This window comes from Sparus aurata, chromosome 3 (assembly GCF_900880675.1).
Source record: "Sparus aurata chromosome 3, fSpaAur1.1, whole genome shotgun sequence".
Lineage (NCBI taxonomy): Eukaryota > Metazoa > Chordata > Actinopteri > Spariformes > Sparidae > Sparus > Sparus aurata.
Genome location: NC_044189.1, coordinates 30,415,733 through 30,432,615, shown reverse-complemented (window position 1 = coordinate 30,432,615; position 16,883 = coordinate 30,415,733). Strand labels below are relative to the sequence as shown.

General features: G+C 40.2%; 2 protein-coding genes across 4 annotated transcripts; one reads left to right on the top strand and one right to left on the bottom strand.

Moving 5' to 3' along the window:
* Nucleotides 1–270: 270 nt before the first annotated feature.
* oxsm (3-oxoacyl-ACP synthase, mitochondrial) lies at nucleotides 271–4,473 on the bottom strand. The gene is made up of 2 exons (XM_030413159.1): nucleotides 3,123–4,473; nucleotides 271–2,231 (listed from the first exon to the last, which is right to left on the bottom strand). The coding sequence occupies exons 1-2, from the start codon at nucleotides 4,112–4,114 to the stop codon at nucleotides 1,829–1,831; spliced, it is 1,395 nt and encodes a 464-aa protein (XP_030269019.1). The 5' UTR covers nucleotides 4,115–4,473; the 3' UTR covers nucleotides 271–1,828.
* Nucleotides 4,474–4,520: 47 nt separating this feature from the next.
* ngly1 (N-glycanase 1) lies at nucleotides 4,521–16,628 on the top strand. Of its 3 annotated transcripts, none has more exons than XM_030413156.1 (12): nucleotides 4,521–4,723; nucleotides 6,198–6,312; nucleotides 6,425–6,640; nucleotides 7,535–7,697; nucleotides 7,812–8,031; nucleotides 8,294–8,415; nucleotides 10,046–10,191; nucleotides 10,838–10,948; nucleotides 11,045–11,230; nucleotides 12,165–12,350; nucleotides 15,623–15,800; nucleotides 15,887–16,618. In XM_030413156.1, the coding sequence occupies exons 1-12, from the start codon at nucleotides 4,623–4,625 to the stop codon at nucleotides 16,060–16,062; spliced, it is 1,920 nt and encodes a 639-aa protein (XP_030269016.1). In that variant the 5' UTR covers nucleotides 4,521–4,622; the 3' UTR covers nucleotides 16,063–16,618. The 3 variants fall into 3 exon arrangements, with proteins under 3 accessions (XP_030269016.1, XP_030269017.1, XP_030269018.1); XM_030413158.1 differs by lacking the exon at nucleotides 4,521–4,723 and adding an exon at nucleotides 6,001–6,035 and having other exon boundaries at nucleotides 15,887–16,628; XM_030413157.1 differs by lacking the exon at nucleotides 12,165–12,350.
* The last annotated feature ends 255 nt before the right edge of the window (nucleotides 16,629–16,883 follow it).

The window sequence follows — 16,883 nt, the reverse complement described above, 5'->3', positions numbered from 1 at the left end:
TGTTCCCATCTTCTTCAGTTTTCTCCCAAGTTGCCTGTCAACACCAGTGGCGATGGTATTTTGAACTGTTGCATCGTACCGTCTCCTGTCATTGCAGGTCTCCGTGCGTCTCATACTCTTTGAGTGACGTTAGCGCTTTTTTAACTTTTAGCTAGCAAAACTCCAGTGTTTTTCGATTTCGGCAAACTGACGAACTGGACCGACTTCTGACACCATGTTATAGTTCTTCATGACCGGGTGACTCGACATACACAATGGACATCCTTAGGCTTGTCTTTAACTCCATGAGTGTCACTTTATTATACACACTTGTAGCCTGCAGTACATGCACTACAGTTGCCCGGGAACTAGACACATCACAACTTATATCACTAAGCCTGTACTTCACTAACATCACATGACAGTATAAGTGCGCGGCACTATATACTGCAGTGTCGATGACATGCACTGATGTGCGACCCACAGCCGAGGAATTTTAAAACCAGAAAACAGCTGATCACAGCAGTCAGTCCATCACTTCATCTGCGGACATCAAGATGAGTGACTGGAAAGCCGCTGAGATCCAGGAGATGCTAGCGTAGTCCTAAAGAGTCTCTCTTAAGGCCCTCAGTAGCGGCAAGCTACTAACGATCGCTACTTTCAAATTAAAAGCCCCCCGCTAAGAACCCAGCTCTAAACTCCAATGGGGTGCAATGTAAAGCTCTTCAGGCCCGCACATGTTCGCTGTTCATTCTCTGGTATACCTCCATGTCCCGTCCAACGTTTCCATTGCGTAAGAACATTACGGGAGGGTAATGATTGTTCCAGGTATTAGTCAAACCCTCAGGCATTACCAGGGAAACTTAGTTATGGCTTGTGAAAAACTTTTGATTGTAAAATGCATGAAAATATAAATTAATGGTCTTAATTTCTTTTCTTTGGCAAGTGACCATGGTATAAGTGGGATAATGCCCTTCGAGGTGTCCATAATCAGGACTTAGTGGACTTCGCGGAGGCAACCATCCTACGCACGTCATCCAGTAATTCCTGATTATGGACACCTCGTCGGGCTTTATCCCTTACCTACCTAACTGGAGGGGAGTTGCAGTCTTTAAACCCTGTGTGGGAGTGCCATTACAGTGTCGTGGGGTCTTGACCTGAGGAGATGCAGTAATGAGTTCATCCCCAGACAGCTAAACTACCATTCATTCACACCTGGGCTCCCATAGCCCTAGTAACCTCAAATGAAGGCCAGTTGGGTCAATGACTCACAAGTGGCCCTTATTACTCTTCCATACAGATTTTAAAAGCCTGCAACTTTCCTCAAGTCGAGTTGCCTGTGATACAGCACTTAGTAATACCATGACCTGGATGACTGAGAACCTTCATCAAGATCATACATTTAGCATTTAACACAGAACAGCCTTTTTCAATTCTGTTTTTCAATTTCAATTCAAATTTAAGACGATTAATGACTTTTATGACATAATACTAAAATCCGACCTGCATTAAAGACTTGCAGACACTCTGAACCCAATTTCCTACAGAATAAGCCATGTCCAGCCACTGAAAAGACCATGACTGGGCCTGACCATATGAAAAACAAAAAAAATCAAACAAACAAAAAACAAACAAAAAAATCACCTGGAAAGACTGACTGGAAAGAGTTTTTATTGCTTTCCACTTAATATTTTATTTTTGTAACCGGTCATTGAAATTTCAGATTTTTTTCAGAAAGCAAAAAACATATACCTCAGTTTATGAGAACAAAACGGTGCTGTTCAACTGGGAAATATTCAGTCAGTGAATCTCTATTATACTATGGATAAAAAAAAAAACTGACCACTAATCAGATGCTGGCAAGACACAGTGTGGCGTTAGTGCCACCAAATCCAAATGAGTTAGTAAGGGTGATCCGTCGGCCGTGAGTCCGCCATGGCTGTGCTGTGCATGGAACATAATTCAGGTTGAACTCTGGCTCAGTGCGGTCCAGGTTGAGTGTTGGGGGCAGAACCCTGTGGTAACAGGCCAAAGCTGTGAATGCCACCTCAAGGGCCCCTGCGGCCCCCAGCAAATGTCCCGTGGCTCCCTTGGTGGAGGAGACAGCCAGGTTCTCAAGGTTCTGCTGGAAGAGCCTCTTGATAGCAGCATTTTCAGCTGCATCACCCAAAGGCGTGGATGTGGCATGAGCGTTCACATATGTAACATCTGCTGTTGAGATGCCAGCATCCCTCAGAGCTGCAGACATGCATCTGTAAAGACAATTAAAGGATCATTACAGATTATTACAGCTTTGACGTTTCTTTACAGTAAGTCTTTATAAATATTATAAATGATATTCTTTTGAAATGAAAAGAAAAAAAAGAAAAGAAATGTTGGACATGCAACAAAACAATGTTGGCAGATTTCTAAATGTTCTGTGGGATTGTGTTGTTATTCAAGAATGGTTAAAACAATCTCTACCAGAATCACATCCACATGTGTGGAGGATACATCTTTGACGCCACCAGGGCTGAGCTGACTAAAGCAGAGTTTGTCTGATAGTAACAGGTTTAAGTAGCAGCCAGCTTTATTTCATGTAAGTGGAAGGGCCTACACAGACCAGAGAATACAGAATGGTTTACACTCATGATGGAAAATTGGATTGACACAGTATATAATGTCCAATGAAAAACTAACCAAATCTGACAGAATTTTCAAACATACATGAAAGTTGCAAGATCTTCGAGAGGGATTAGGGTAATAGTGAGCAAAGTATGAAAGGAATATTGGGAAGCCCTGATTGTTTTTTATTGTTTATATTGATCTCATTTGTGCTGCTTCTTTTCTTTAATACTCAACTGTGCCCGCAAAATACATTTTTGTATTGTCTGTATTTTTGTAGAATGTTAAAAATGTTAAAACAAATAATAATAATTTAAAAAATTTGAAATTCTATATGTTCTGGTTTCTTTCCTCTTCTATGACAGTAAACTGAATATCTTTGGGTTATGGATATATTTGAGGAGGCCTTTTGGAAACACTGATCAGCTGAACAACAATTTTCTGACATTTTATAGACCAAATAACTAATTAATTAATCAAGACAGTAATCAACAGATCAATCGACAATGTAAGTAATCGTTAGCTGCAGCCCTATTTACCTGAAGGCGCCATCTCCATCTGCAGTGGGTGCAGTGATGTGGCTGGCATCCCCTGAGAGCCCATAGCCCAGGACCTCTGCATAGATCCTAGCTCCTCTTCTCACTGCATGGTTGAGCTCCTCTAGAAGTAGCACCGCAGCTCCTTCACCCATCACAAAGCCCTCTCTTTCTGGGTGAAAGGGTCTTGACGCCTGAGTGGGGTTATCATTCCATTTGGTAGCGAGGGCACGTGCCCTGGCAAAGCCAGCTATTGACAGAGGGCCCACACAGGATTCTGTTCCCCCTGTAACCATAGCAACTGCATCCCCATGGGCAATGAACCTGGCGGCATCGCCTATGGCGTGTGCCCCTGTGGTGCAGGCTGTGGACACTGCATGATTGGGACCCTTCAATTTGTGTTTGATACTTATGTGCCCAGCAGCCATGTTGACAAGTATGCGAGGCACAAAGAAGGGACTGACCTTCTTGTACCCCTTTGCTTGGAAGGCAGCAGAGGTACGAGCGATTTCATCCAGTGACACCATGCCCATGCCAACAGCCACCCCAGTATCGAGCTGTTCCTGTGGGGATTCGGGATACCACCCTGAGTCCTCCAGAGCAAGCTGAGCAGCTCCGAGGGCCAATACAGAAGCAGGTGACATGCTGTTGATCTCCCCATGAGAGGCAAAGCAATCCTCCTTAAACTGGCCCTCCTCATTCCCTCTGGGTACCAATGCTGCCACTTTACAGGGAACTGTCTTGTACTCCTCTGAGTCAAGGGCAACAATCCCACTCCGGCCTTTAATCAGGCGGTCCCAGGGCAGTGCAGTCCCTGTGCCCAAAGGACACACCAACCCTATGCCAGTAATAACAACCCTTCTTCTCTGCTTTCCAGAACTGTAGTGTCTGGACTCTTGGTTTGGACAAACACAGACGCTCTTTTGGAAAAGTGCCCTTATGCGCTGTGGCTTCAAATGGAGTTTAGTCAAAAACGATAGCAATAAAGCAGACATAATGCAATCTTTTCAAGTTTGAAACACCTAACGTGTAGCTTTGTTGAATCTCCTGATAATATCAGCGGAATAAAAAACCGAAGTTGAAAAGTCCTCCAACTGAACTTCAGTTTGTAACTAACTTGCTCTTCCACCCGAGCTGTCAATTATGAAAACATTCATGAGACGATAAAACGAATCCATCCTTCCGTCTGCTTGTAGCTAATTTAGGTAGCAATCGTGAACGCCAGAAGCGTATAAACTGTAAACAATACATTTAAATTGTGATTAAAGCAAAGGAGAAATAAACAGACAGTAAGGCTTCGGCTTCATCGAACGAAAATGTGTTGATATAAGATTTGCCGTATACGATGTTTTTAAAGCTACAAATATATATCCAGGCAATGCCAAGTCAGCTAACCCCAGGACCAAAAACATGTATTGGCCCGCAGCACGTACAGCTGCACTGTTAGCATTAGCTATCTTACCTGAAGTGAAAACATTTTGAGTCTGTACAAGGAACAGCAGTATGGCGGTGTCACCAGCAGTTACGACGTTATGTGAAAATCCAAATGATATTTTTCTAGACGCCGCCAAGTTGTTACTGACATATGCGGACAACATTTTAAGGTAAGGTTGAGAACTTACTTAAACGCCGCAATGTAACGTTACTAGCGATGTGATGTGTCAGCTATGACGACATTGTATTACAACTTTTCTGCACATTACAAATAAATCACAGTAAGATTAGTGTAGCTAACATTGTGTCTGTGGAGCACCCGTACATACCGTTGTTGCAGTTAACGTCAAACCAAACTCCGTAAAGGAAATCTGGCATTTATATCTTTCCTTGTCCTGACCTTACTTTAGGATTCACGAAGTTGTTGTGGTTATTTCGGCATGTGAGTGACTAACCAGGAAGCAGTATATGTTGTTGAGCGAAGCGAAGGCAACACTAGTTATTATTATCACGCCAATGTGTTATTTCCTTGTAATTTGTCCCGTTTATGAGGGCATGACTGAACAGGTTCAGGGCCCGTATTCACAAAGAATCTTAAGGCTAAAAGTAGCTCATAACAGGCGAATTAAGCAGCAACTCCGAAAAATAATGGGCGTGTCAGTCGTAACTTTAGGACTCCTAACTTTTTAAAATAAGAGTTATTCACAAAACATTTTAAGCCTAAAAGTAGCGTGTGGAAAACACAAAAAACCTTAAGAAAAACAAAAAACGACCCCAAATCACAGAGATGCCTATTCGCACGGGACTTATATTATCAAAAGACCTCTGTGTTTGGTCAAATATAATAGGTAATTTGCGGTGGAATTTTCACATTACAAATTAAGGACATGGCAGATTCGCACGGGATTAAGATCACAGACAACCGCCGCAATTATTACAAATTACTGGAGGTCCCCACGTTATACTAGTCCCGTACGAATAGGGCTTTTGTCAATCGGAAAAAGTTGCATTCCATCAACACACAAATTGTCTTTGACGCATGTTACGATATACTGGACATTGTTGCGAAATGGCCCGGATCAACACACGATTCACAAATTTTAATGGAGAGTGGTTTGACGCAGCTTTTCGAGCAAATGCCGCTTTTATTGACAATTCACGCAATCTTCTAATTTCAAATTTTTGTCCGAAGCGTTTTTGTTTTTGGGGGGGGGGGGGGGGGCACTTAATTCTCCTCTTAAATACATTTCTTTATCCAATATCTTTTCATAGGCTTTGTCATGGGCTTGTAGGCAACTTCCTTATTTTCACTTCATGCATTGCTTAGCCTAAATGACTTTTCAATGGGCTGCCCTGTCACTCAACAACCAATCACCGTTGTCACCGCCTCTAAGTGCGTCCTTATAAAATGACGTCATCCATAGCAACAGAGAGTTACTTCTAGTTTAGGAGTTTTCATAACTACCGTTTTCATAACTAAAAGTAGGTCTCAGCAGCTTTGTGAATTACTTTTAAGAAACGACTCCTACATAAAAACTTTTAGTCCGATTTAGGAGTACTCCTAACGTTAAGATAAAAGTCTTTGTTAATACAGATTTGTAAGTAATCAGTGTCTTTGAAATGCATGATGTCATCTTCCAACAGATATCCCAATGAGGAAAAGTACAGATCGATCCGCATAGGCAATCCTACTTTTTCCACCAAGCTATTGCCCACCAAAGGTGCTGTGGAATGCCTCTTTGAGATGGGATTTAAGGAGGTAAATAAACCTAGAAATCATATCGTCTCACTTGCTTCATTGCCTCTTCTGGTCATTTGGTCATCTGTCTGAGCAAATATTCTAACCTCATGTGTAATCCTCCTCTTTTCAGGCTGATACCCACCTGGTGTTACCCAAGTCTGCATCAGTGGAACAGCTGAAGCTCATCAGAGAATCCATAGCTGCAGAGAGGGATCAAAGGCTGCATGGAGGACAGCCTGTCCAACCCACTGCAAGGGCTACTATGGCCTCAGCCTCAGCATCAGAGAGCTCAGCTGCTGCCTCCAGCCAGCCTGATACACCATCTCCACCACAGCCATCGTCCTTGGTAAAGATGTGCTCATCTCTGATCTGAAGTATTAAGCTATACGTAATGTAGCAGGGTCACAGTGGACATAAGGCATCTTAATTTAATCTGCTCAATTTTGTATGCTAAAGATACTTTTTTTATATGAAATGAAGACTCTTCAGGTAAAACCACAGTTGATGTCAGTTAACTACATCAACATGGCTGCACACAGAAGTGCTGATTTATGTCAGAGGAATGTATTTTTCTTTTTGCAGAAGAGTGGGTTATTTTTAATTGTTGCAGAGGATGGCATTAGTGTGTTCAATGACGTAAAGAAGATGGCTCTTTCCCATAGGTATAGGTCATTTATCCTGTTTCTGCGTCAGGGCTTTATTTTTCTTACAAATTCATATTCATATTTCATAATAATTCAGATTAAACCTAAACCCTAATAATTGCTGCTGACAATGATGTAAACAGAAAAAGCAGGCAGTAAACCATTGCAAAGAAAGAGTGAGAACTTCTAAATGTTGGTCAATTTAGCTTAAAAAATGATAATCGTATGAAACGTGATGAAATCATAATAGTTGCTGATACATTTTCTGCTGATTGACTAATCATTTGATCGACTAATCAAGTTAAAGGATTATACAGGTTATAACATCTCACCACCTCATTCATATTAATGTCGCTGCCTGTGCCTCATTCAGTGGCAGTCATACACATTTATTTAGCAGCTTTCTATTAGAAAATAAAAGCATTTTAGATACTTGTGTATTTTTCTTTCTTTCTTTTTCAAAGAAAATATTTATAATGCTAGGCAGGTCTGTGTTTTTATACAATATGAAATATAACATTCAGCCACCTTTAAGAACTTTGATGTGTTTGTAGTGTGGTATTGTGGTCTCCTACAATTCCTCTTCTCTCTGTCAGGAGAGCAGTATGAGCTTCTTTGTGACTCTCCAGTCAAACCTCCAACACGTGATGCTGTATGAAAACCCTGAGCTGCAGCAGAAAGCCAGGAGCATCATCCCTCACCAGCAGCTGTTCTCTACTGCTCAAGACAAACTGACAGAGGCCAAGGAAGCTGACCCAGGTGAAGTCCTGATATTCATTCAAAAGAATAGTATTTTATTTGTATTTTCATTTATTTGATCATATTGTATTCATTCCATTCATTCAACTGACTGACGTGCCTTCCTGTTTGTAGACTGTCATCTTGCAATAGAAGACTTCTTGGTGCTGGAGTTGCTCAGATGGTTCAAACAGGACTTCTTCTCCTGGGTCGATTGTCTGCCCTGTGGCCGCTGCGGAGGCCCAACCAAGAATTCCAGCTCCCTCAGTCCCACTACCGATGACGTCCGCTGGGGAGCACAGAGAGTGGAGAACCACTACTGTCAGAGCTGTAGTTTCTCCACCAGATTTCCCAGGTCAGTGTGTATAACGTTTTAGCTAGTTCTTACTGCTGCTGCTGAGCTCAGGACCAGTTCTTGAAGTAAGATTAACATTTGAGATAGGTTTCAGAGTTCAGTTTAGGCAGAGATATGAATCCCTTTTCATTGTTGATTCTGTAACCTTTAGTTTGCAGTATTCACTGTTAATGCATTTCAAATTGCATTAAATTGCACATGGACAATTATGGCTTGCCTCCAGTGATGTACATGATTGTTTTCTCTGTACTGTTATTGCTAGATACAACAATCCTGAGAAGCTTCTTGAAACCAGGAGGGGCCGCTGTGGGGAGTGGGCTAACTGTTTCACATTGTGCTGCAGGGCCCTGGGCCTTGAGGCCAGATATATCTGGGACAGTACAGGTATGAACATTGCTGACAGATGTGGCTTTTGCATTGCTCCATTCTCCAGAGAGAAGCAGCACTTTACTTTCATGCCTGTGTTTGACATTTAAGGAGGAAATGTTGTTGACTAGACATCTGGATACTATACAAGTGTTATTTTGACAAATAAATCTCAACTTAAGGTCAACTCGAGGTAAACTCAGTAGTTTTCTCAAGCTTTCAGCCAAATCCCATTGTCTTTATGGTCTCAATTCTTGCTACTTAAGTTGGTTCAGTTATCAGGCCTAGTGCTGAAAGGGTTAGTTGATCTATCAATAAGTCAATCAGAATAAAGTTAATCAGCAGCTATTTTGATAATTAATCAATTATTTTGGGACTTTTTTGAATTTTATTTATTTCATACTGGATTTATTTCATGCTGGATTTTTAATTCAAAAATCCAGCATTCTCTGGCTCCAGCTCCTCAGATGTGAATATGTCCATTATTTCTCAGTCTCTTTAATCATAAAGTCAGTATCTGTGGGTTTTTGGTTTGGTCAGTAAAAACAAGATATCTGAAGATTCGAACTTGATAAATGATAATAGACATAAGGGTTCGGCGATTTGATGAATCTATCATTTATCATCCGTTGGTTTGTTGGAGCCAATATTTTGGTCTATTTTTGACATTTTCTGTTGCTAAATTAATGGTGCGCTGCCTTGAGAATTTCACGCAATAACCAATGAACCTGAAAGGGCAAAATCTCTGGTTTTCTTACTGTAATTAGAAAGGAGTTGATGAGGAGCAGAACAGACCAGTGCAAGAAATGCTGGCAGTCCGTGTAGGGGGCAGGGCTCTGTGTGCAAGTAACAGGGGCAAGTTGACGAGCAGTGCAGCTCTGCCACTCATGCTGGAGAGTTGGGAATTAATTTTACAATGCGAGTTCAAAACTGTTACAAAATGTGACATCCCTATTTTTGAGGCACAAATCCCTGCACGCTGAGGAGCTCAGTGAATTTCTCAGTGTATGAACAACAGTGATTAAACCAAACTGTTGCATTAACCTACTGGTTTATATTTAAGCTGTCTTGGCAAAATGGCCTACGGCTCTAAAAGACCCCTAGAAGATTTATTAAAAGGGGTAGCCTTAAAGTTTTGGCTGTAATGTTTGAGTGAAATTATCATAAGACTACAGATGTCAGAGAGTAAGGTAAAGGCAAATTTATTGGAAAAATGTTAACATTTTGCCATACCCTAATAACCAATTTCATAATAACAAAAAAAAAAAAAAATGTATAGACAAAACAGATGGAGGATGAATGCATAATGAATACCTATATTTGCCGGCCAAATCATGACGAACTGCATAAATTCCATCGTCTAACTAAGGCTGCAAGATGTGGTTGAAAGCTCCATATAAGCTACTACATGGACCTTGAGAATAACTTATTATTATTATTATTATTATTATTATTATTATTATTATTATTATATGAATATCTCAATTTCAGAGTGTTCTGGTCAACTGAGAAACCTTCCCTATCTTGCCTGGAAAAAACGCTGTTTAGTAATATTATTTTTAAGGAACCTATACTGGAGCTGTACAGGTGAATGAAGTGTATGAAAGGCAAGGGGAAAATCACTTGTGTTCTCTTTGTGTTGTTTCAGACCATGTGTGGACAGAGATTTACTCTGTTTCTCAGCGCCGTTGGCTGCACTGTGACTCTTGTGAAAACGTCTGTGACAAGCCTCTACTGTATGAGGTCGGCTGGGGGAAGAAACTGGCTTACATTCTGGCTTTCTCTAAGGACCAGGTCAAACAAATGGAAACTACATGCTGCTCTTACTATCACTGATTCTTCATTCTTTACTTTTAACTTTAGATAAAACTTGTTTCTGTTTGAGTGAAAAGAACTGTCAAATGAACACCAAAGTATTCATCTTTACCCCTTAAGGCCATGAAACCTCCACTGCCTTAAAGCTTAAAAATCATTACATTTCCATTTCTACAGTATATTGAGTGCAACATAAAACGTTACTCAACTTATTGTATATGTGCACATACTGATTCTGTATTTTACTTATAAGCAAATACTATGATAAGATAAAACCAACATTTCTACCAACATTTCTACCAATTTCTACCATGCTTGCTGCATTCAACATGAGATAAATGGTTTTATTTCTAAAAAGACAGCCTGAATTTCCCTTAAACAGCTCGAAGCTGCAGATTCATACACATATGAAGTGATAGTTTGGAAAACAATGGGGTTCTATGGCCCAATTGAATTTTTTTTTTCTGACTTTGGTCTTCTCATTGGATTTGTTGGCAATGATAAGAAATATCAACAGACTTATCCTTGAGGACAAAAGGATAACCTTCGATAAGGTTTCAAAAAGCTCTGGGTGTTTAAGATATTCATGAACTTCAGCATGTGTATGTTTGTGTGTCTTATGCAGGTGGTTGATGTCACCTGGAGGTATTCCTGCAAACATACAGAGGTTTTGTCAAGAAGGACCAGGGTTCAAGAGGCCTGGCTGCTGCACACCATTAATGGGCTCAATGCCTCAGTAAGTCTGAACCCTTTAAATCCTGCATGCACTGGAATAATTGCTTTGGTGACTCTGATGGTGGGGAACTGCCTTTCATCTGTTCTGACATTGAAGAGGCAGCAGTCCTTGAGTCCAGACAAGAAGAAGCAGCTGACAGAGAGGTTGCTTGTCGAACTGGTGGAGTTCATTTCTCCCAAGAAACCAAAACCAGGAGAGCTGGGCGGACGCAACTCTGGGTCTCTTGCCTGGAGGTTAGCACGGGGGGAGACTAGAGGAGTCGATACAGGGACCTCCACTCAGGTACAGTATACAGGCATCCATAAAAAGTCTTAAAATGTCTTAAAATCAGTTGTATGAATGTAAGGCCTTGGAGGTTAACAGATACAGAACAGATCACTCTAATATTACTACATAAAACGTAACTACCTCTTCACAGGACCACATAAATACAAAATACTGTTATACTTGCCTTCAATGCTTAAATGATAAAAAACATTTGACATTTGTCGAATACATTTAAATTTCCTTAAGAGTCATCTTGAAAGTCTCTTAAAAACATTACATTAATATACAGTTGTGGTCAAAAGTTTTCATGTACTTGTAGAGAACATGTATATCTTATCAGTCTTGAGTTTCAATGATTTCTACAAATCTTGTTTTTCTGTGATGAATGAGTGGAACACATACTACTTTGTCTTAACAAAATTCATGAAGTTTGGTTCAATATTGAATTTATTATGGGTCTTCTGAAAATGTGACCAAACCTGCTGGCTCAAAAATATACATACAGTAACTTGAACAGTCATTGTTGGTGATTTATAGAAATCTGTTGTGTAGCATGGCCTTAACTTCCCTTGAGTGATTCTGATAATGGCTGATGACTTTTCTGGGCCCATTTTAATGGGGCTTGTTTGATACACCCATTAGACTCAGCCACAAACACTAGAATTGCAGAGTCTAAGGAGCTCAGCATTGATCTGAAGGAGCGCATTATTGATTTGTACAAGTCACTTGAAGCCATTTCAAAGCAGTTACAGGTCCAAAGATCAACTGTGCAAAGAATCTTTTTGTAAGTATAAAGTGCATGGCACAGTTGTGTCAATGCTACGACCAGGAAGAAAAAACAAACTCTCACCTGCCTCTTAGAGACAATTGATCTGGCAGGTCAAGAGTCAACCGAAAACCACCATAAAGCAATGTTTCATATTCACATTATTTGTGTGTGTTTCCTCAGGACGCAGGTTATGTGTTTACTCCTACTGAAAAAGAGAAGAATGACAAGTTATTGCATGTGCGCTACAGTGCCACCAAAGACCAGTACTGTCGAGTGTCCAACAACTCTGAGGTCATTCAGAGCTGGGATCAGTGTGTGTGGAGAAAGGAGTCGGTTTTCAGAAAAGTGGAGGATGACTGGCAAATGGTATGTATAATAATTTCTGATTAAGAAACTATACTTGTCTGATAATCATTTTTATTGGATATGATGGTTCTCAATCATCATTGAAAGTTTACAGCAAATTTTTAACCACACCTCTTGACAGAATCAGTGAAGCTCAACTGAATTTGCTGGCTTTAGGAACTTGTTTGTTCAGCACAGTCAACATTTTCTCGAAAAGGTTCAAGTCAGGACATTGGGAAGGCTATTCCAAAACCTCAACTACTGGAACACCCAAATGCCAATCTTCTGGCTGATGATTTTAGGTTTTCTTGAAGAAATGGAGATAATCCTCCTCCTTCATTATAACATTTACTTTCTTCAGAGGAGCAGATCCATTGGCAGCAAAACAGCGCCAAAGCATAATACTACCGGCACCAGCTTTGAGACAAGTAACTGCTTTGAAATGGCTCCAAGTGACTTTCCTGACTTGTTCAAATCAATAATAGACTCCTTCAGATCAATGCTGAGCTCCTTCGATTTTTCCATTGCAGTGTTTGTGGCTGAGTCTAATGAGTGTATCAAACAAGCTCTATGAAAATGGGCCCAGAAAAGTCATCAGCTGTTATCAATCATAATCTGTCAGAATAAGTTAAGATGCCATGCTACATAGCAAATTTGATTCCCATAACTTTCTATATTCACATCATTGATCATTCAAGTTAAGAGTTGTAAAAATCATTGACACTCAAGACTTACATGATATACATGTTATTACAACTTTTTACAACAGCTGTATGTATTTACTTCGACGCAGAATCGCTTTAAGCTAAGTGCTAATGTCACGTGCTAACCACATCAATCACAATAACAATGTTAATATGGTTATGGTAAGCAGGTGTAATCTTTGTTTTATTTTATACTATGGTCCAGTTCAATACTTGATCGTGATGTCATTTGACTTTTGATATACATACACCTATGGAATGCTTCAAGTTTTCAGTAGAGTTCAGCAATCAATATTTGGTGGAATAACCCTGATTTTCAATCACAGTTTTCATGCATCTTGGCATGCTCCCCACCAACCTTTTACATTGCTGTTAAGTGACTTTATGCCACTCCTGGCGCAAAAATTCAAGCAGCTCTGCTTTGTTTGATGGCCGTCTTCCTCTTGACAACATTCCAGGGGTTTTCAGTGGGGTTCAGGTCTGGAGATTGGGCTGGCCACCACAGGGTCTTGATCTGATGGTCCTTCATCCACACCATAATTGACTTAGCTGTGTGGCATGGAACATTGTCTTGCTGGAAAAACCAATCCTCAGCAGTTAGGGAACATTGTCAGAGCAGAAGGAAGCATGTTTTCTTTCAAGATAACTTTGTAGGTGGTTTGATTCATGTGCCCTTCGCAAACATGAATCTGCTCGATTCCAGCCTTGCTGAAGCACCCCCAGATCATCACGATCCCCAACCAAATTTCAACATGGGTGCAAGACACTGGTTTGAAGGCCTCTCCAGGTCTCTGTCTAACCATTAGATGACCAGGTGTTGGGTAAAGCTGAAAATTGGACTCATCAGAGAAGATGACCTTACTCTAGTCCTCTATGGTCCAATCCTTATGTTCTTTTGCAAACCTCAGCCTTGCTCTTTTTTGCTCCTCATTGGTGAAGGGCTTTTTTCTAGCTTTACAGGTCTTGTGCCCTGCCTCTAGGAGCCGTTTTGAACCATTCTCGCCGTGCACCTCACCCCAGCTGCCATTTGCCATTCTTTTTATAGATCACTTGATGTCATCCTGTGGTTGCCGAGTGACCATCGAATGAGTTGACGGTCATCCCAGTCAGTGGACGATCATTTTTTGTCCTCTGCCGGTCTGTAGCTTTGTTGTCCCGAATGTTTGCTGCTTGACCTTGTTCTTATGAACCGCCGTCTTAGAAATTTTAAGGATAGAAGCAACCTGATGCTCACTGTATCCCTCTGCCAGTAAAGCCAGAATTGAACCTTTCTTTCCTTTACTCAAAACTTTTCTTTTCAACTCTTTTGGCATGGTCAATTGTTTTTTGATTCCAATTACTTTTGAGGTTTTTGGCATCCAGCTGGTCCTATTGCAAGAGGTTAGTGATGACCATAGCAGTGTTATTTATACTTTTCCTCATTAAATAAGATTTGGTTCAGGTGATCACCTAATCAGTAGCTCATTAAGTAGAATGAGGTGTGCTTGTGTTGGAATTCAACAGACACTGGAATGGAATGGCTGTCATATATGTAGAGATGCTTATTTCAGAAAAATGTGCAGTCGTCTCTTAATTTTTTCCAGAGCTGTATAAACAAAATGGGATGGAAATTTCTACGTCTTATGAAGTCGAGGTAGATTGATTTACCCCTAGCTTACAAGTTGGAATTCTGACTTCGACATTCATTTTCATTGTACTTTTGTAGTAGGTTGGACATTTTTTAGTTCTGAGTTGCCTGAAGGGCAGCATTAGTCATAAGCCAGTATTGGGACAAGTTCAAATGTTTACCAGAAGAGGACTGGAAATACAAAGTTAGCAATAACTTAAGTTATCATGATTAAGCCTGGGGAACAAAAGCCTCTGCGCCATGAATGTCTGTACCAAATTTCATGGCAACCTGTCCAATGGTGTACAATAGTTGACTTTTCATTGAAAGCCATAAATGTTAACCTGTCAGTGATGCTGAAGAAAAGGTCGGGGGATCACCAAAGTCTGCAGGATTCATCCTTAAGTGTGCAAGAATGTCTGTCCCAAATTTAATGGTCATCCATTTTATAGTTTTAAAGGTATTTCAATCTGTACTGAAGTGCTGGATTGATAAACTGACAGACGGACTTGTTGTAGAGGTAGAGCATTAGAGCATTAGAAATTTCTCATTTTGTTTGTTAGAATAGAAATGGAAATGTGGGTGATTTGCATTCTTCTCTCTCTCTATCTCTCTATCTCTCTATCTCTCTATATATATCTCTATATCTATATCTATATAATTGAATTGTGAATGCAAATCATCCACATTTCCATCTAGAAAGAAGTTGTGGTCATTGCTCAATATAATTTTCAGAGAAAGCACACAATTTTTTTTTTTTACCACCAGCACTAAAACAAGCACCCACTAAAGCAAGCTGCTGCTAACTATTTTGTAAACATGACTATGATTAGCATTGTATTAGAAATATCTCTTAACACAACCTGCAGTGATTTAAATTTAGATAGGAGGGTAAGAAATGAGAAAAAAAAAACCATTATTCTAATTACTGTAGCAATGTGCAACCATAGGTGTGATGACTAGACTGTCTTTTCTTTCTTCAGGTGTACATAGCTCGAACAGACGGCTCATCTATGGGAAGAATTAGCTGGAAGTTTGACTTGGCTCAAGCGGACCTAAAGATAAAGTCTGTCTCAGTCATGGCCAGTAGCCAGACCTTCCACTCTGGGAAAGTCTGTTGGCACTTGCAGACAGGCCAGATAACTGCAGAGTTCTCTGGAGGTATGGGTATGCAACAAATACTCTTAAATATGATTGTGTAACATTATCCCTCCTAATCATTTCCTCTCCTGTGTTTGAACCATTAGATGGGAAGATGCAGTCATTCCAGAGTCTGTCTGGCTCCTCAGAGATCACTCTTATAGCAGAACTCAGTGGTGGAGAAGGAGAGACATCATGGCAGCATGCTCAGCTCTTCAGACAAAGCTTGAAGCAGACAGATGAGCATTCATTTGAAATCCTTATCCACTTAGAAGATGTTTAATAGTTGTTTTAAACTAAATATGTTGTCTCAACTAAATTAGACCCTTTATTCTTTTTCACTTTCGACTGCTTTGACAAGTTCAGAGATAAAGTTTGGATGATAGTTTGTCATCCAAATTATATCTGAACTTGCAGCAGTTGTCGAAACAGTCGAAGTGGTTGATATTGTGCAATATTTAAATTTGTGTCAGTCCTCCAAGATGATTAAATACAGTATGTATGACTTGATAGATGAATGAAGAATTGCTTTTTCTACCTGGCACAGAATACAGATGTTGTCATACATTTTCTTCTTCTTTTTTTTTTCTAGTTGACTAAATCATTTCCCTGTCTGGGATCATTAAAGTCATTCTATCTATCTATCTAAAGGCCAACAAACCTTTGGGATGTGCAGTCTACAAGATACCTGTAATGAGTTTGAAACATACAGCCATAGTTTTTGTAACAGTTACCTCCACTGTGAATGTTCTGCTACATGTGATGCATGGAGATATTCCACAAACATTGTCTACTCAGGTTGCTAAAGTCCTCCTGCTAGTAATAAACTGTAAATACTGGTGAGTTTCTCATTTGATACTGGGCTGGGTCATTTTAAAACATTCTCATGCCAAATTATATCCATGTGTATAATTATAAATGTAATAAATGTATGCTAATGGGACGCGCAGAACATTAGGGAAATACATGGTGGTTTAATAAAGATATTTCGCATGGCAAGGTATACATTCATTACACACCGCCATGTCTGTCAGTAAAGACGCTGAGTGGACTTTTGGCGCCATCTTTCGTCGAAAAACCAACACTGGCCACTTAATATTGACA